At 44.1% G+C, this 21088-nt stretch overlaps 1 protein-coding gene across 2 annotated transcripts in view; it reads left to right on the top strand.

The window, feature by feature from the left end:
- The window catches only part of ANTXRL (ANTXR like), a 98900-nt gene that overhangs the window by 70987 nt on the left and 6825 nt on the right, over positions 1 to 21088 (top strand). For both annotated transcript variants that reach the window (XM_019499454.2, XM_006276176.4), the window contains exons 17-18: positions 80 to 247; positions 2069 to 2149. In XM_019499454.2, coding sequence (XP_019354999.1) covers positions 80 to 247; positions 2069 to 2149 — 249 coding nt within the window. The remainder of the gene's footprint in view (positions 1 to 79; positions 248 to 2068; positions 2150 to 21088) is intronic.

Below are 21088 nucleotides of genomic sequence, written 5' to 3'. Positions count from 1 at the left end.
AACTAGATTAATAACAACACCATCAGATTAACTGTAAGCAGTCAAATTCTGCATCTACAACCTGTTCTTATAACTTTAGGTGAGATGGGGAGACAAAGGATCCACAGAGGAAGGGGCAAAATTAGAGAAGCCCAAAAATGCCATCATTAAGCTGCCAGAACAAGAATATGAGCCATGGGAGCCTAAACCAAAGAAACCCTATGTTCGGAAGCCGCCTTCCCAAAGGAAATGGTACACTCCAATCAAGGTAATGGGCCTACATGTTCCCTTTAAAGCACAGGTCTTTCATCCCATGCATGCTGTGACTGTCCCTGAACTTTACTCATTTCTGGGATTAAATGGTTCATTGGTCTTGGGCTGCTTTTTGTGTTTCTTTTTATGATACCTTTTGCTCAGGCTATAACTCATTAGGAAGTGCTCTGAAGCTCACAAGAAGGCCTGTTCTCATGACTGTGCTAGGTCAGTGAAGCATTTGTAAAAGATTCAGGTGGTGCAGATAAGGTGGGAAGGCTGTGCTTGTGGTCACAACAGTAGACTAGGACTGATGCAGTTTAGCACTACTCCCTCCCAACTTTATCACAAATCCAATGTGTGATTTTGAGCAAGTCAACTTAGCTTCTCTGTGCCTCAGTTTCTCCAGATACTCATTTAGCCTTTATCACTGCAGTTTTTCAGTATCTCACTCATTTTCTTTGACATATGTATCCTCACAACCACCCTGTAAGGTATGACAGTGCTGTTATTGCCATTGTACACATGAGGAAATGGAGACACAGTGTAAACTCAGAGCCAAATTGTGTACCACCTCATTCAGCCCTTAAATGGAGTTAGGCAGCTAAGTATGATCCTATTCCACACTGCTTAAATCCCTGAAAATCAAGTCATGCATCCATTTTTGTAATATGGCATTATGACAGCCTTAAAATAACGTCACAAAAAAGCAGCAAGGAAGAAAAAAACCCACTGCCCTTTTGTATTAACACTTTTTCAGGGGCTTACATAGGGTGAAATAGGATTACAGATAGGCACCTAATAGATGGAATAAGATCTGGCCCTTAAGTAACTTGCCTGTGGTCACAGGAAATTTGAGGCTGACCTGAGGCTGAACTCAGTTCTCCTGAGTCCCAGTACAATGCTAGAGCAGTAGCCTGTCCATCTGTTAAATAGGGATAATGACTATTATGTTAAAACCTATGTCATTATTGGTTCACTAATGTTTGTATTATCTTGAAATGCTCAGGTGGAAAGTCCCCATGTATTTAAAAATAAAAATTGTTTTAAAGCCTAAAAGAGCAGTCAGTCTTTTGGATGTCTATCCCTGCAAAATCCACTCTCCAATCCTTTATGGCAGGGCTGTCCAGCTTCTAAGCAGCCCATGGACACACCCTACAGCCTACATGCCCTATGGTCTGCACCAGGAAAAGCTACAGTGCTCCAAGGCTGCCTACCCCATGGAGGCCCCTTCCTTTCCCACATTGCTGCACCAGCTGCCCATGATCCCCACCACTACACCACTACATACAAGGCTCACCCTCAGCTCCCATGCTGCTGCATCACTCTGCCTCTTGGGGTAGAGGCAGGAGGCAGCAGCTGGAGGAGGCAGAGGGAGCCCAGAGACTCCAACCACTGTTGTAGTGGCTGGGCAAGAGCCTGGGGGCCACAATTTAACCCCTCACGGGCCAGCAGCTGGACAGCCCTGCTTTATGGAACCAATCTCCAGTACAATATGCATAGACTTTGCATCAAGCCTTTCCTAACCTGCTTCCTGCCTTTCTGCACCTGCTATCAATATTGCTTGTACTGAGCTGGCTGCCGTCTTGGTGTAATTCCAGGAGGATAAATTTGGTGCATTGTGTATAATGCCTGGTTTGCCTACATGCATGACATCACTGCAATGGGTATGCAGTATCTACACGGATAATCAGCGTATAAAGGGTATTGGGATAGAGAAACCTGCATTGTGTGCTGATGGTTAAATACACAGGAATGCTGCAGCAAAGTGAGTGTAGTTTAATTTCATGTTGTTAGCTCAAGTATTGTTGGTCATGTCATACATTTTTGATTCCAGGGCAAACTTGATGCATTATGGGCTCTGGTTCGACGAGGCTATGATCAAGTCTCTCTTATGAGACCACAGCCAGGGGATAAGGTAAGGTGTCACAAACACTGTCATGTCACTTCTTTGTTGTCAGCAGCAATGCTCTTTTTTTTCTCCTTCCTCTAGAGAGCTTGTCTCTCCGGATGACCCCCAGGCTAAAATCCATCACAAGATCCAAAGGTTTGAAGATGAGCTAAAATGTTTGCAGTGGCATCTATTTAAAAGTATTGCTTGTAATGTTCAATAGCTGTCTCTCTCTCGCTATCATTTGAGAAGATGCAGGTAAAGACAGGGGCATTTCAAAAGACATTACCATGTCTCGACTGATAGCTATTGCTAGTAGAATATGAATTCCCTCTTCAGTGGTACTGCTTTTTCCCTTCCCTTCTATCAACAGAGATACAATGCAATCAGAAGCTGGCTTCTTCATTTCTTCATCATTATAGGCTTTTGGGGCACCTATACATGTACCCAACCCCTGCTCCAACACATTCCAGTTAGAACGCATCGGAGCAGACTTAATTAATCAAGCAGACTAATCAGAACATTTCAGCAGCCTTGACGTTGCGTGTATTCAGCAATCCCAAATTTCAAAATGGCAATGGGTGTACTTTAACTAAAGCTTATTGAATGAGCTTTAGTTAAAGCACCCCTGCTGCCATTTTGAAGCATGGGGATGTTGAATACATGAGACACTGTGGGCATTTTAATTAGAGCAGCTCTCCAGAGCGCCCCCCTCCCCCCCAGCATTTGTAAAGCCCTTGGTTTTGAGTTTCATATGTAATACTAATGTTTTATGTAAACACTATCCATCATGCTTGAGGGATATATAATACTTTACAGATTAAATATAAGAATTAAATGACTGATTGTAAGAGAAATAATACATTTGGAGATTCAACAGCAGGGCTAAAATCCTTTCCTGCATTCTATACATGGACTTCAAAATTCTAGAGGGAGGATCTCCTCCTTTGTTAACTTCTATGGACCAAATCCCCTGCTCACATAAATTGACGTGGCAATGCAGAAATCAGTAGCGCTAATGTATGTGAGCTCCAGATCTGGTAGCTCAAACTTTCAAAGTATCCTTTTTACTGGGTTGCTCTTGTTGATTTCATCCCATTTACACTCTGCGGGGTTTCTCCTTTGTGGGGGGAACTCTTTTGCAGGAATAATGCATGCAGGGGATGGGATACCCTGTACGTTTTCAGTCACAGGTTTTCCTATCTCTGGGCTAGATTCCTCATGAAAGTGAAATGAAGTTTGCCCTTCCTGTTTCTCAGATCTTGGTATCATCCAGGGCCAGATATACAGATGCCCCAAGTCTGTAGACTGCCTTATGTTTTCCTTAGCAGCAACTTAGTCAGGAGCCAGCTGGCTATTACCCTAAAAAAACTCTTTAACAGGACCTGGCAAAATAATCCCCCTGCGGTTAGTATTATTCTGGAGGAACAATTGCATACAGAATGTCTGGTGTTGCTCCTGTCCCTACCACTTTCAAATGTGGATTCCTTCAGTGGAGCTATGGAAAGGATGAAGGGAGCAGATGGTGAAGTTATCTTTCCCCCTTCTCTGGCCCTGGTCACTGTGTCAAACAGAGAGTCTGGGTCAAACTAACCAAGTTGTGTAATGGCAGTGCAGTCATAATCATAAGTGCCTATTTTGGTAAGTTAAGTGTGTCCTGGGTCACTGTTTTGGGCTTATGCCCATGGGTTAATTTCATCCTTAACTGCAGACATAGACAGCCGTTCTAATTTGCACCATCTAAGGCAAATCAGAGGCATCCTTCTGGCTCCTGGCAAACTGCTGGTGTGACCCTTGGTTGAAGGCCAGCTGAGCATCCCTGCTTCAGTGTTTAGACATCAACAACCTCCATTTTATTTTTAGTATAAAGGAACTGAGAGCGTAAATTCAGCTTCCTATGCTGCTTTGTAAAATGGTCTAACTTGTTTTACCAAACTGCATTTCCTTAGGCAGCTGGGCTAGAGGCACCTTATTTACTTTTTAATCACAACTCTGGGCTTCTGAATAGACTCTTTAGGCCCAGCTGTATTTTGATAGCACTAACATTGTATAATATGATTCTATCCCCAGCCTTTCACTTGCTCTGCTGGTAATTTTCTATCAGGGGAGAGCACAATCCTTCCTCTGTTAGAGCCGTCAAGAAACATGCAGGGGGCTGACTCAAAACAGGGATTCTCAGTTACTTGCCTACAAGCCTTCTAAGTGGTGAAGAAGAAAAAAACAAAGAGAGGCTATTTAAAACAGAGCAAGCTGAAGGATTATTGTATTACAGGGGAACATTAGAGAATCAAATATACATCTGGGAAATAGGGTGGAAAGAATCCCATTGAGCCAGTTTCAGTGGCAGAATAGGGTAATCTCTGTTCTGTGGTCTATGAAATTAGCTGAAGCTGAAGAATATTGAAAGGGAAAACAAGATGACTAGACATCATTCTGTTTTCAGAACCAAAAAAAAGCTATTGCAGAGGGTTGAACCTCAGTTCTATATTTCATGGAAAACATCAATGCAGAAGGGAGCAAAATTCTTATTTATTATTTGTTTTGCAGTTGTGGCTAGGGACTCCCCAGCCAACACTGGGCTCTGTTATGCTAGTTGCTGTGCAGGAAATTTAGATACACTACCCAGTCTAAGAGCATTTGGCACTATAGGACTTTCTGTAATAATAAGAGCAGGAAATACAGGGTCATGCTGCGAGTAGGTAGTCTAGTGGACGGTACCAGTTACGCTGGTAGTTTGAACTGTGACCTATACTGTCTATCATGGTGTGCCTATCATCAGAGAGAGAGTACCTAAGACTTTCCACGGGAAAAGTCTAAGATGCTACTTCTCGTTCTGAAAGACAAGCACTATCAGCTGTCAATCACTAGCAGGCTCTTAGCCTCCAAGCCAGCCAGCTGGAGAGAGACAGAATCACTCATTACATGGACAGGCTGGCAAGTTCTAAGCTGAGTTTGTCCTCATTCTCCACTAACTCTGAGAATGAGCTGCTGGAGAATCTCAAAATATTTAGTGTTTTTCTTGAAATTTCAGCTCCTGGAGTTAGGCGATTTATGAGAGCCTCAACACCCCCCCCCCCCCCCCCGCTCCCCCCCATTTCAAAAACTACGTTTATGAACCTCCTGGCTGCATAGTAAAGATTGAGAAAATGAATGCTAAAAGCTCAAAACCCAGAAGGCAAGAAGAATACAAAAGCTAGTATTCAAAAATAATTGTCTGTTTCCCCTCTTCCTACCATTTTTTAAGTCAATACTATGATTTGGGGTGAACTGGAGGGAGGGGGAGGGAGATAGCAATGGCATGCTGTGGTCAGATGAAGATGTTTTGTGTCAGAATGGAAAAGAAATGCACAAAGCCAGCTCAGTCCCCAAAAGACTAGACTCATGATGCCAGTCAAAATTCCAGCAGAAACCCAAAGGTGTGAGCCTTGGGCTACTGGAGGAGTGCATGGAAGCTCTGACCTTTTTAACTCAAAAAGCTGAGTTTTTACATTTTGATTTGAAATTCCAAATTGCCCAGAAAGCTGCAAACCTTATTTCCCTTTTTATTCTTTATTTTGAGCTGGAAATGTTAAGAAGGTTTTGGAAGGTGGTATATGGAAAATGGGCTTGTGGAGGTTTTTTTCTTCTCATTCCAGTAATCTTTTCTGGCTAAAACTAACATATACAGAAAGCATTTGGAAACTTAAAATTAGATGGGTGTTTCATGTTCTAAGAAAAAATGGCCATTTGGGTAAAACATTTGTAAAACAATTTTCCCTCCCTGATCAAGAAATAAAATGTCCTGGAAGTATGTCCGTGGTAGAGGCGACTGAAAAGGTTTCATCACAACTTCTTTGTTTTGATACAGTGGAAACATTCTGGAAGGGAAAATTCCAGTTGCATCAAAACTTTTCAGATTTTTATCAAAAAATTGAAAATAATTATGTTTGAAAAAAAATGTAACCCTGAAAATATTAACAGAAATTGGGAAAATAATTTCTTCAATTTTTTTAAATGGAAAATGTGCTCCATTTTTCGACTAGATTAAAAAAAATGTTTTGTCCTTCAGCTATGAGGTCACAATAAGAGTGTGCAAAGCACAGCTCCAGCCTGCTCACCACCCTGTCCAAGCAACTTCCTTGGTTATTATTTATTATTGCAATGAACAAACCACCTCCAGGCTATTGCAAAGGGTTGAACCTCAGTTCTATATTTCATGGAAAACATCAATGCAGAAGGGAGCAAAATTCTTATTTATTATTTGTTTTGCAGTTGTGGCTAGGGACTCCCCAGCCAACACTGGGCTCTGTTATGCTAGTTGCTGTGCAGGAAATTTAGATACACTACGCAGTCTAAGAGCATTTGGCACTATAGGACTTTCTGTAATAATAAGAGCAGGAAATACAGGGTCATGCTGCGAGTAGGTAGTCTAGTGGACGGTACCAGTTACGCTGGTAGTTTGAACTGTGACCTATACTGTCTATCATGGTGTGCCTATCATCAGAGAGAGAGTACCTAAGACTTTCCACAGGAAAAGTCTAAGATGCTACTTCTCGCAGAACCTGAGAACTCCAATTCTCCCCCAACCCCGACTGCCACCTGCCTGCCCAAACCCTCCCACCAATCACAACCGCACCTCCCAAGTGCTACTCACTTCCAGGTCCAAGAAAACTTTCCCACACGCACATGCACCCCCTTGCCCACTGTTTCACCTCAACCCCTGGGGAGATTCTCGTCCACGTTTCATCATCCATTGGGGCAGCTGCAGTGTTGCCAGCCCCATCCACGTGTTGAAAACGTGATCAAGTGATCAGTGTATTCAGTTTTTGCCTTCTTTGCCTTGACTCTTGGTAGAGGAAGCTGTTCCATGCCAGAGGCTTTGTGAGCAGCTCAGGTGGAAATCCTAGCTGACATGCACCTGCAGAAATGTAGGGACTTGCTGCCTCTGTTGCCTGTCCTGGGGTAGAAGAGTTGCAGCTCTCTCTCTCCCAATTTCCCTCCTTAAGCTACCCAGTTTCTTTCCCCTCACAGTCTCACAGCCTCTCCTTCATGCTTTCTTTCCTAGCTCCCCCAATAATCACATGCCCCCATATTTTCTTTCCCCTTCCCCTTACAATGCCCTCCCATCACAGTTCCCTTTCAAGACTCCTTTATTAACTTGTATCCCCGCAAGGACCCATCAAGACAGCCTGGCCCCAACCCCCAGCTTCAGCTGCACTGAGATCCCCCACACAGGTCTTCAGAGAGGTGTGAGGCCTGGCCCTAACCCCATTCTTTGACAGCAACACAAGCAGAGCAGCTGGCATAACCACCATAAGGTTAGTCCAGCTACTGATAGTGGTAGGAAGAAAACTTGAGCTGAGAAGCACAGAACACCTAGAATAACCAGCCCAAACCTTTGTGGACAGACTAGACAGCAGAGGTCTCCACAAGGCATCAGTGGCTTCTTGAGAAAACTCCTGGTGCCAGCATGAGGGGAGTAAGACCAGGGACAGGTTTTTACCTAAGATTTTAATCAGGCAGGCAGAAGCCACTTGGCAGAAGCACTGATGTGGATTGACAGCAAAAATTCAAAAGCACTGGTTGTGTCATGCACACTCAGGGAAGACCCTTAACCATTAAATATTGTCACAGCTAAATGGATCAAAGACTGTTCCCAGAAGTAGACAGTCCCTGCCCTTAAGAGTTTGATGAGGCTGACAGAAAGGAGAGGACATCCCAGTTTTGCCAGGAGGAGCTGGTACCTTTGCCTCGAGTGGTCTGTTTGGGAGTATGTTGCTCACCTGGGTTCTGCAGCCCTTCCTTAGCAGGAGCTCCTGTTCCACAACACTTGAGCACGAAGGGCTAAACACACACTTGGCACTAACCTGTCATTACCCAGCAGGCTGTTATTTATAGGATGGATCACTCTTTCTGCTCTTCAGCAGCAGAAGCAGAGGAGGAAATAGTGCTTGGGTGAGAGACAGCTCACCCTTCTGCCTTTTGTCCTGGCAAACTCTTCCTTGTGGCTATTTATACAAAAGGAGGAGTTGCAGGAATGGGCTTCTATTTTGGGGTTCGTTCCAGGGCCCTCATCAGCATTGTTGTTGGAGAGGGGCAGAAACTGCTAGATTTGCTTTTATGAAGTGACATTAGCACTGGTGAAAGGGGACAGCTAGACAGCTCTGGGAATGGAGGTCCTGCTCACCCATACTCGAGGGGTGAGAAAGCAGAGGAGCCATGCAGAGAGTGCCAGCAGCGGGATGCCTGTTTCTTATTCCTTCCTGCTGCTGATATGACCTTGGGTATCTCATTCACCCTTTGTTCCGTGCTTTGGTTTCCCACCTATCAAACTTGAGAAACAGTACCTCCTTTGTAAGGTACCTCTGGTTGATGCTACCTTGCTAGGTCATATACAGCCCTCAATAAGCTGGAGTATGCAGCTGCACTGCAAAATGAGGCCATGGCCTGACTGACCCCATCCCAGCTCCTCATCTGCTCTTTCACATTAGTGTGAAGTGGATGCAAAACATCACTGTTCACAAAGGGGTGGGGTGAAGGAGTCTCATTTGCACACTACACAACTGTCAAACAACCGGGGTGTGAAGGAAGGGAAGAATATACTGGTGATGTTCTGTGCTCCCTTTGGGCTGGGGTATCTGGTAGAAAAGGGCTGTGGCATGTCACTGGTGTTAATGGCACTCTGTAGGACCTGCGGAGCCAACTGTATGGACGCTGTAACACCCCACCTTCCCTAGCTTCTGAAGTGGAAGAGGGGGCTTTTGGAGACTTGGGGAATGAGTGGTTGAAGCAGGTTACATTCCAGTCATCCTGCACAGCTTGTAGCAACCCACAGAGGCCACTGTAGCAGGGGGGTGGTAAGAGAGATCTGGCTTGGTAACTACTTCCCTAACCCACACTCAGAGGCTAAACAAACCCTCAGCAGTTCCTGTACAGCATTGGTATAAGCCAGCTCCCTGCCCATCCCCCCACCCCGGCCCCAATTCCAGGCCTGGCAGTATGGACCTGATCTGGGGATGTCCCAAATGCCAGCAGGTATATGTTAAAATCCCTTCCTAGTACTGGGATGAAGACGAAGCACACTGTTCAAAGGGCTGTTTAGTTGCTGCTTTCAGCAAATCCATTCCATTTTGCATTTCAGCACATACTGTCACAGGAAATTCTCTGAGGCTTGGTTTACCAAAGAAACCTCAGCTGAAAAAGAAAACATTTTTCTCCCAGCATAATCACTCTCGTTTACTTTACACTTTTAGAAAGTTATCTTATTTTCATCTCTGGAAATCACCTTCAAGGAAGATGAGAACTTAGACTGGATAGGTTGGATCCTGCTTTCCTCTATAATTTGTAGATCTCTGGTGCCTACATTTATAAATACAGGACACTTTCTTAGGATGAGCCAATGGTCTGCATGTCCTAAGCTAGTCACAGGGGAAAAGGTCTAGACTGACTTCTTAAAGCTGAAGTTATACTTGATGCGTTTCATCGCTCAATAGTGGAGAGAAAGGAGGGATCGGCAACCAAAAATTTGCTCCAACGGTTGTTGTTTGGTGGTATAATACTCGGAATTTGGACTTCTGGGTCTTATTCAGATCTTTGCTGTTGAATCACTGTGTGACCTTGAGCAAGTCACTGCTGCCAGGATTTTAAACAATGGCTTGGCATCTCATAAGCCATGAACTTGGTTTTCAAAGGTACTAAGCATCCTACAATGACGGGTAATTTGGAAGTGCTCAGCATTTCAGGGACTTGGGCCCTGGCAATATATGACTGCCCATCTATAAATCAGAGGCTCCTCTTTTGGTATTTAACAGCTACATGTCTCAGATCTCAGTTTACCCACCTGTAAAATGCTAACACCACCACAATACTTACCTTCATTACAGCTGTGGCAATCGTCAATCCTCCTGGATCATGGTGTACGCATGAGAGCCACCCAGACCTTAGATGCTTATGCCTGGGCAGGAATTTTTTTTTTTTTTTTTTTTTTGGAGTAGAGGCTGCCTAGACCTTCCATCATCCCTTTAGGCCACTGAGACAGAATCCAAAAACCAGACTGAGTCCAGATGTTTGGTGCCTCCATGGCTGCAGTTATATATGTGTCTGGGAATCAAACCCAGATCTCCTGTGGGGTAGGCAAGGACTCTACCACTAAACCACAGGGAATTCCCCTTGCAGCTGTGAGGCTTAATTAAAGTACTTCCTTAGCAAAAAAAGAAAAAAAACAACCCCAAAAACGTTCCAGACAAGACTAATTAATTACTAATACCTGTTATCAGGCTGCCACCCAGAGGTGGGCAGCAGTTTGAATCCAGCCTGTGCCTGGGAACAAGTATCATTCTACACTGGCTGTCTGCATGGCAGTGCATGAAACTCATTCTAATTAGTTCTTTCAAATCCCAGTAATGGTCTCTAATAGGATTTGAGCCTGATTTTTCTGTTCATTCAGAGATATGATGTAATCGCCCAACTAGTAATTGGCAGTGCTACAGGGGGTAGCTGGGACAGCAGCACTCAGCCATTTCAAACTGCATGCATCAGAAACCTCTGCCTGGTTCTGAGGCTTTATTCTTTTGCTTAACCTTTCTGGAGCCAATTACCTTCATAAGTAACTGAAAAATTAAAGAGACAGAGGACACTGCCTGCCACAGTAGGTGATCTCACTTTGTCACTTCCAATGAACATGAGCCCCATTCAGTGCCTGAGTACCTTTTTGCAGACTTCTTATGTCTTGCTTGAGATTGCATTGGTAGATACAAGCCAGAGTTTTATTTGCTTTGCCAGCTGCGGCATTATAATGGGGACTCATGTTCATCTTGTGGTCAATCGTGACCCCTAAGTCTCTTTTGGTCGTGGTGCTGGTGAGTGTAGCACTGCCAAACCTATAAGTATGATGTGGGTTTTTTCTCCTGAGGTGGAGCACCTTGCATTTCTCCATGTTGAATGTCATCAGGCTTTGATCTGCCCACCTTGCAAGCCTGTCCAAGTTGGCCTAAATCACCAGCCTATCCTCTAGCGTGACTGCAGTTCCCCATAATTTGGTGTCATCTGTGAACTTAGCCAGTCCACTTCTGACACCCGAATCCAGATCATTTATGAATATATTAAAGAGTACTGGTCCAAGCACTGAGCCCTGGGGGATGCCACTGCTCACCATGTGCCATGTTGACTCGGTTCCACCAACTAGCACTCCCTGGGTCCGACCACAGATCCAGTTCCCCAGCCATTGGATCATAAGGTTGTCTAGGCCACCGTTCCCCAATTTTACTGTGAGGACATCATGGGAGACCAAGTCAAAGGCTTTTTTGAAATCTAAATATATGACATCAACCTCTTCTCCTTTGTCCAAGTGATTCATCACCTGGTCATAGAAGGAAATGAGGTTGGTCAGGCAAGACCTACCCACAATGAAGCCATGTTGGCTAGCCCTTAGAATGTTGCCTTCCATTAGCCTGTTGTTGATGGTTTCTTTGATGATTTTTCCAAAATCTTTTCAGGTATTGAGGTCAAACTGATTGGCCTATAATTCCCTAGATCTTCCTTCCTTCCTTTCTTGAAGATCAGCAGCACATTGGCCCTCTTCCAATCTTCAGGAACCTCTCCTGAGCACCACGAGTTCTCAAATATCCTCACCATTGGTCATGCTATGATGTCAGCCAAATATTTTAGCACTCTTGGGTGCATTCCATCTGGGCCAGCTGACTTGTGGATGTCCAGCCTCTCAAGCTGTTCCCTCACAAAATCTTTGCCAATTATAGGTGTATGATTGCTCTTACCCTGGTAGTCCTGTGTCCTGTGAGGCAGGGTGATCCCCTTGGGCTGGTGGAAAACTGATGCAAAGTAATCGTTGAGGAGATTAGATTTCTCCTGGGTGTCGATTGTCATCTACCCCATTTGGTTCATCAAGTGTCCAATATTGTCCTTGTTTTTTTCTGACTTCGCACATATTTTAAGAAGGACTTTTTATTGTCCTTGATTCCCATAGCCAGTTTGTGTTCAGTTTAAGCCTTGGCTTTTCTGGTCCACTCCCTACAAAAACGATAAGAATAGTGGTATTTCACCGGGGGGGGGGGGGGGGGGCTTCCCACTTATTCTACACCTCTCATGTCTCTTCACAGTACCAGACTAGAGTCAAGCTCAACAGGGTTTCTTTCCCCACTGATTCTGCCAAGCCATTCCCTTGGCTGTGGTTTCGCTAGATAGTAGGTAGGGACAATGGGAATCAGTGGGCCAGTGCTGCATAATCCTCATTAGTGATAGTGCCCGACTTCCATCCCTTATAAACTTCTCTTTTCAGATTCATGAGGTCCATGAGTTCCTTACTGAGCCAACAGGGTCTATCAGCCCTTTTGCTAACTTTTCTATGGGCCTGAATGGACTTCCCTTGTGCTTTTAGGATCACATCCTTAAGGAGTGAACACTCATCATGGACTCCTCTCCCTGTCAGATCATGGCCTCTCAGGGCCTCAGCAAGCAACTTCCTGAGCTTGTGAAAGTTAGCTTTCCTAAAGTCCAGGATTTCTGCATTGCTGACTGATTTTCCAGCTTTGCAATTAATAGAGAAAGTGATCAACTTGTGATCACTGGCATCAAGTTTCCCTTTGATCCTCAGGTTGCTGACTAGATCATCCCCTTTGGCCAGTACCAGATCCAGCAGTGCCTTACCTCTTGTCAGCCCGTAGACTTCTTGAGCCAAATAGAGCTTGTCAATGCAAGTGAGGAAGCTTCACGGCCAATCAGATTTGGCTGAATGCTGTTCCCATGAAATGTCAAGGTGGTTGAAGTCACCCATGACAACCATGCACCAGAAGCGTGCAGCCTCTGCCAGTTCCCTAGCAAAGTCATGGTCAGGCCTTTCATCCTGGTTAGGAGGTCTGTATTAGTCTCCTACAATTATATCCCCTTCACTACATTCTTCCTGTATTCTAACCCAGAGGGTCTCAAGTCACACTCCTTGGGTGCTAATCTCTGCTTGCAGGGAAGTGTACTGCCCCTTCTCATAGAGAGTTACACTGCCGCCCTTCCTTGGAACACAATCCCTCCTGTACAAGGTATAGCCATCAAGACAAGTGGTCTAGTCATATATATGTTTATGTTCATATTCTGTTATGATATTTTTATATTCAAAGCAGAACTGAAATCTCCTACACTGACACTTAGGGCTCCTATACATATGCAGGGAGGCTGCTCCGATGCGCTGGAATTAGAGCATGTCGGAACAGACTCAATCAATTAATCGAGTCTGCTGGAGTGTGGTAATTACTGCTCTCCAGTAGACTCCAGCATCACATGTATCAGTGTCCCCATGCTGAAAAATGGTGGTGGGGTGCTTTGAACTAAAGTTCATTCATTGAACATGATGCTCCAAGTGCTTAAAAATGGTGGCAGGGGCACTTGAACTAAACCTTGTTGAACGAGCTTTAGTTGAAACACCCCTGCTGCCATTTTGAAGTGTGGGGATGCTGATACAGGAGATATAGTGGACCTTTAATTAGATCAGCTCTTGAAGCCATTCTCATTAAAACGCCACCCCCCTGCCCCTGCCCCTGCCCCAGCCCCAGACCACGTGTAAAAGTACCTAGGGCCAAATTATGTTTCACCTTTACACAGCTAAGTGGTACTTGTGTAGCTTCAGCTTTTGACACTTGCACAACTTCTAGATTCTGTTTCTCTCTGTAAGTGGGACAGAATCACCCTGGTATATACATACAGGGGAAGAGAGGCTGGCAGTAGGGCTAGGGACCCAAAGCAGGGTCCCCTCCATTCTAAAGTAGTATCCACTCACTGACCTGCACTCCCTCTGGTTTGTTTTTCTGCTCCTGGACCCCACATCTTCCCCTCCTGGTGGCCTAGTAGGCCAACATCAAGCTAAAGGCTGGAGAGGGCTCTGGGCAATGCCTTACCTATAGCCTGAATGATTAGGGCACTTTGCTGGAAAGTGAGAGAGGCAGGTTCAAACCTTCTCTAGGTAAGGAGGGCCTACACCAACCTGAATCTCCTGCCTCCTAGGCCACTCTCCTAACCACTAAGCTATTGAGCTAAAAGGTAGGAGGGACTTCTTCCTCCTTGTGGTTTTCCTGTGGCTAAAACTTTACCTAGCGGTATGCATGTGCTTGGGGTGATTCTGTTCTTCCCTGTGTAGTCTATGTGGCCATGATGCAGCCTACTGAGTGTTTCTAGAAGGGAAGCAGAGGGTGAGCATAGCTACACACGTGCAAAGAGAGCCTCTATTCTGTGTAATTGCCAAAACGTATACTTATGTGGCTATGTAAGTGCCACTTAGGTGTGCAAAGGTAAAATAGGATTTGGCCCTTAGTATCTCAGTGTTGAGGGCTTAGTTGATCTGTGGACATAATAAGGCTGGTGTGTGAGGGAGAAACCCTCCATTGACCTGAACTTTCCAGCTGAAAATATGAAGGGCAAAGAACAATGAGGTAGCTTATTTGTGCAGTGTACCAAGATCCTGTCCACGTCTTGTCTGATTCATGCAAAAAATGACTCTGTTCACTAAGGTCTGACAGTCTCCACCTTTCTATGCACCTGGGCTCTGCAGGCCTAACACTGCCGAAGGCACTTAATTACAGTTTGAGAAAGATCGCTTATAGTCAGTCCTTTGTGGGTTCTTTTGCTTTCTGCAGCAAGTAGCCAGTGTGCTGGGGCTGGGGCTGGGGCTGGGCCTGTTGCCACCCAGCAAATATGGCACCAAATATTTGTTACTATTGTTGCTAGGATTGTTAAGGCCTCCTCCTTATAGGTGGTTTACAAACAAGACCCCTTTTCCCAGAAAATACAAAACAGAATAATGAAGAAAACCTTTTGCAGCTAACCACTAGCTCTTCCCTGAACCACACAGCAGTCTGGTCAGCGTTCAAATGTGAAACTGTGTGGTCTAGTGGTTAGAACAAAGGATGTGAGTCATCATGAGTCCGGGACTGTAAATGCCAGTTCTTCCCCAGAGGTTCTGCATGACCTTGGACAAATCACATGTTCTTTTAGCATCTGTTTGCTGGCTTCTGAGTGAAGCTGGGGTTTTAGGTCTGCTCTGGGCTTAGCTATGGAAAGCTTTCATAGACCTTATAATGAGTTTTGAGTATGTCTAAGGTACTTTGAAATTGTAATTAATGCAAAGGGTCACTGCGAAGTTGCAACAATCTTAGCTCCCTTCCTAGCCATTACCCCAAGCTCATCCTTTTTTGGCTCTTCAATGTTTCTGTGATCAAAATGTTCTGAGTTCTCCATGCCAGCTTCTCTGGCCAACCCTGCCTTACATGCCTAGCATGGAAGCATGGATAGTGGTAGTGTCAGTGCTGAGCTGTGAAGAAGGGCCTTGCAGGGAGTTCGTTCTTCTATGGTATATTGACCATAGACTAAGCTGTAGATTCCATTCATTTTTTGGCTCCCCTCTCAGACACTGCTGTGTCTTGCAAAATCATTGATCCCATCATCAAGCACCACAGCCCACATGTCCACCAATGAGATTATGCATCCCGTCTGCCCACAGCCCACATCTTTTCTGTTGCATGAACAGCATCAGCCAGTATGGAAGCACCTGCCCCTGGCACACTGAGGAAAACCAGGTTTCAGTTGCTGGCAGCAGACAGAGGAAGGCACGGGGAGTCATGCCTGGGAGAGGATGCCACTTCTGCCACTGGGTCCATACCTGCCTCTGTTTCTGTGGGACAAGCTGGGTCTCTGCCACTGGCAGTCTTGAACCAGCTGAGGTGCAGTGCGGGGTCTGGGACCAAGAGTCAGTTGAGAGTCTTGAGCTCCCTGTGGAGCAGTCCAATGACAGCTGAATGTGTGTTACTTAATACAATCTAGAGATAACTCTTCCCACAAGAGTTGTAACTTTGCTATGATATGATTGCACTTGGCACATGTTTCACTGCTTGAATGCAAAGCCACTGGTGTTTTAAGTGCAGTTAACACATCCTAAGTTTAACCTGTGACGTGGCCTTTAGAGATGACCTAGGGGTGGGCAACAAAAATGATAAAAGGGTTGGACAGCAATTTATAGTTAGTGCTGTACCAGCACCTGGCCAGGAGCAGGCAGGATAGCCAGATTATATTAAGTAAAGGGTTACACCAAGATGAAATTGATTAGAGGAGTGGAAGCAGGACTGACACCCTAGTGTAACTTCATTTGGCATAGATACTCTTCACTTTCCAAGAGTTACTTTCCTCTGGAGGAGAAAGACTTACAACAGTGTAAGACTGTACATTGCATATCAGCTCCACTATTACTATGAAGTAAAGTCTGTTTAGTTTACTCCATGAGTTGCATGTCCACATCCTTAGGGTTCAATGTGTTTAGCTAGCACCTATCACAGTAGGGCCACACCATTGCTTGTAGCACCTAGATCAGGGGTGGGTAAAATGTGGCCCAAGGGCCGGATACGGCCCGCCAGGCAATTCTATCTGGCCTGCAGGGCCCCTAAAAAAGTTAGAAAATTAATATTTATCTGCTCCTGGCTACCTATCACGTGGCCCTCAATGGCTTGCCAAAACTCAGTAAGCAGCCCTCCACCCAAAATAATTGCCCGCCGCTGACTTAGATGCTGTTATAATACATAAAGTTGATAGTAACAATGATTTGTGTGTAAATAATACCAAGAGGGTTAGGTTCACTTTTGTGCTGTTGGGCATTTGCATTCATATCTCAATCATCTGTCTTTGGACCCCCTGACTGTGGTATTCAAAGGTTTCACAGACCACATCCCCATGAGCAGGAACACGTTTCCCTGGGGACAAGCAGCAGCAGCACAAGGTGTGTAGCTGCTACTACAGGGAATGCCTGCGCCACGCATGCTCCAGCATGCGGCAGGTTACCCCTGGTGGGGGAGTGGAGGCTGGGGCCAGACCCCAGCAGCCTTACCTGGGGTTCTGAGGGCCTCGGAGAGCTGCAGCCACATTGCTTCTGCATCAGTGAGCCTGGCCAGCAGCTGAAGCGTGGCTCTAGCCAGCCATAGAATCATACGGCTGGAAGGGATCATCGGGTCCAGCCCGCTGCATGAGCAGGAAAGACATCTGGGGTCAGACGACCCCAGCTAGGTGACCGTCTAGTCTTCTCTTAAGGACCTCTAGGGTAGATGATTGCACCATCTCTGTGGGGAGCTTGTTCCATAGGCTGGACACCCTAGTTGTAAAGAAGTTTTTCCTAATGTTCAGCCTCAAACTATCTTCCGGGAGTTTGTGGCTGTTGTTTCTAGTTTTCCCCCAGGGCACCCTGGTGAGCAGTTGTTCACCAAGCCCCTGATGTATGCCTCTGATATAGCAGTAAGCCGCAATCAGGTCCCCTCTCAGGCTTCTTTTCTTTAGGCTGAAGAGTCCAAGATCCCTCAGCCTCTCCTCGTATGGCTTGCCATGCAAGTCCCTGATCATGCGGGTGGCCCTTCTCTGGACCCTCTCGAGCTTTAGCACATCCTTGTTGAAGTGTGGCACCCAGAACTGGATACAATACTCCAGCTGTGGTCGCACCAATGTTGAGTAAAGTGAGAGAATCACTTCTTTGGTTTTACTGGAGATGCATCAGTTGATGCATGCCAGAGTTTTATTGGCCCTAGTGGCTCCTGCGTCGCATTGCCGGCTCATATTCATGCTGGGGTCTATTGTTACTCCCAGGCTCCACTTTTGGATGGTGCATGTTGCTGCCACATGTGCTACCCTGCTTTTTTTTGGTGTGGGTTTTTTTGACCTCAGGATCTCCTGGGGTCGATTAAATGCCCCCCCCCCACCCCCACCCCTCATGCTGCAAAGTAGCAGTGCAGGGAATGCCTGCATGTGCAGTGTTTGATGCTGCAGCCGCATACCACACATCCACGCTTGTCTGGACATGGCCACAATGTTTAATGTATTGATTCTCACAAAACCCCTATAAGAAAGGGCTATCAACCCCATTTTTGTTCTCTAAGCAAACTTGGTTTATTTATACAGGGGGCAGATAAAACTAGCTGTTAAGAAAAGAGTGAAGTTGATTTCTTATTTAAGGGGAAGAGTTATAATTTCATTTTTCGGTATTGGTGCCTCTTTAGGATTGAATTTTAAGATCCTCTTCCTTCAGTCAACTTCTGTTTATCTTGAGTCTTTTTACAGTTTGCTGACTGCAGTTATCCTGGTCATTAATTCTGAGCCACTGTACACAATTCTATAGAAAATAATTATCCAAGAACAAATACTAATAAATTTAGAAGGTATTTGAAAAGCGAAACCACTAGTCTACAGAGATAAAGAAAACAGACCCTTTCTTGTGATTATTTTAATGTTCTCATTTGAAACACAATGATTGAAAATGAGAAAAAAAGAAAGAAAAGAAGAATTAGTCCTAAGTTACACCTTTTACATTTCCTACATTTTCCTTTGTTTTATATAAGCTTTTCTATCCTTAAACAAATTTATAGCCTCTTCTTGCATGTTAGTTTCCCTTAGTAAGAGCTATTCAACTAGTCTGAAAACCAGGCAGACTTCGTGTAGGTGACAAACTGTTTCAGTGCCCCACTCATTTTTAGCCCTTATGCTGCAGGGTAATCAGTGCAATTCCAAGGAAATTGGTGAAGGTTTTAATGAGCCATGACATGTTCAGCATTCAGTCAGCATGAAGTGATGTGTGAGGAAGCTTTTGTCAAATGTTGATTCACATAGATTCTGGCTCCTGAGAAGCCAAACTCTAACAGCTTAATCCTGATACCATCCTAGCCAACTTGAACAATGAGTTCATAGAATCCCCTTGGATCAGATCCTTCCTTCTGGAATGATTACATCTGTAAACTGTTTTGTTGCTTGATCCATACGTGAATCAGTTAAAAACCCTCCTGAAGATATCAGTGGGTTTTAAATCTGGCACCCATTGCATATTCTGAGTTGAATTTTTAGTGCTAGGTTTAGGTGTTGCTCATCAGCAAAGTATTGTTCTTTTCAATCACTGTTCTCTAGAGTTTCCCGTGATTTAACTTTCACAATATTCAATTAGGACCAAATCCAAAACCACTGAAGTCAGAGGGCCTTGATTTCCCTTTGATTTCAACGGGCTTTGGATCAGGACTTTGGTTCTACTAAATAGATTCTGACTTTGCTTATATACCCAGACTCAAATACCTCATTCCCTATAAGTAGTACCATTTATTTTACTTTTTCCTATGTACCTTTTCTCCGTATCTTCCGGCTTGTAGATACTGAGTAACTGTTTGTATTCCTTTGATCTTCTCATACATACTTCCAAAAAGAAATACTGAGGGCCTTTTTTAAAGCAGTTTATAGAAAGTGAAAACAGATACATGAATACAGTATATGCCTGTTAATACAAAAACATTAATTGAAATTACTGAAGATAGAACAGGGATAAATCTGGGCCCTTTATTTCCAAAAACCCAAATTAAAATTACATTATTGTCAATTTTTAATTTCCCAAGTGCTGTATTTTGGTTGAAAGATATTTTATTGCTGTTTCTTATGTAATGTTCATAGATTTTATGGACATTATACATCAAAACATATAAACATCTTCAGACCATTTTATCCTGAAGTGATAAACTTTAAATAAATGCTTTCAATTTAAATTTAAAAAATAATATTAACCCTAAGATGCACAGAAGTCTTGTCAGGGCTTAAAGTGTAAAGACCAGTGAAACATGCCATTCTTAAACATAAAAATATGTTGTTTTCCTAATTTCAGTGCAAACAGTCTACATGAGAAAATGATTATGGACAAAAAATCCTTGAATTTCTAACACATGAGAAACACATAATAAATAGAAAGGAATCTAATGACAAAAGGGGTGAATATATAAAAGTCTTCCTACTTTAGTAACCTTGTATGCTGTCAGAACCAGAGGTAAAAACTTCTGCTTGCATGCACATGTGAGTTTTAAGTTGCTGGTGTCATTCAGCAGAGTTCTCCGTATTTTACAAAAGACTTGCTGAATAGCACATGAAAGGCTTGCAAACCAATCTCTGAGGAACTAAATACTAATGGCCAAGAAACAAGCCTTAGTGGCTTTGAAAAGGGTTTTTGTTTGTTTGTTTCTTTTAAACCACACACAAAAATCACAGCCTAGGTGGTCGAGGAGGCCTTGCCCAGAAGTACAAAGCGCCTGAATTACACGTGTGATCATTACACTGGGAGAGTAGTGGCTTTGAATAGCCTGATTGATGCAGTCAGAGTCAAGATGGGGGCAGATCCTGCTGCTTCAGTATTTGTATCTTTGAAAAGCCAATTTGGCAAACAGGATAACAAGAGACTAACAAGTGGATGGACATATGGGAAGGAAAAATAATTGTATGTTACAAATACTGTGCAGATGTGAACTGAAGTAAGGGCGTAGCTCCATATGGTGTATTGCTGACCTTCAGTTGGTCCATGAATGACAATAAGCTGTGTGGGCCAGACCATCTGAGAGATTTCATACCAGGAGTGTGGAGAAAACCAGACAGAACTGGATTTATACAGATCATCTGCTTCTTATGAAACAATAAAGCAGCTCCCAGCACCTGTCGCAGTTGGAATCATTATGGTCTTACTGCAACTTACAACTTTGACACCTTCCTTTAAAAGATTTAATGCAAGTCTTACTTACTGGGAAAATAATGCCATTTGCACCACTGGAGTGATTGCTGCTGTCAGCCCCTATTAATCACTTGTGTTAATTTTTATAGTGAGAGCATAGGGGATGTGTGTGAGAAACACCAGGAAAAAATGCAGAAGCTGTCTCCATTGTAGGCTTTGCTTAAATGCACTGTATTGGCTTTAGGAAAGAATAATTACTTAGCCAAACCAAATGTATAGAAACAAATTCTGTAATTGCTGCCTCACAACATATATGCTTTGTGTTATTTTTTCTTAAGGTGTTTAATCAACGACAGGCTGAAATGCATGTTAATGTAAGATGAATATAGTGTTATGCTGGTGGGAATGTGTTAAAAGTTCAGAATCTGATCCTGAAGCCTTTACTTGTGAGAGCAATCCTGACCCACAGAAGTAACTCTATAACTAACTCT

Source organism: Alligator mississippiensis, chromosome 6 (genome assembly GCF_030867095.1).
Source record: "Alligator mississippiensis isolate rAllMis1 chromosome 6, rAllMis1, whole genome shotgun sequence".
Taxonomy (NCBI): Eukaryota; Metazoa; Chordata; order Crocodylia; family Alligatoridae; genus Alligator; species Alligator mississippiensis.
This window is presented reverse-complemented; position numbering and strand designations above follow the sequence as displayed.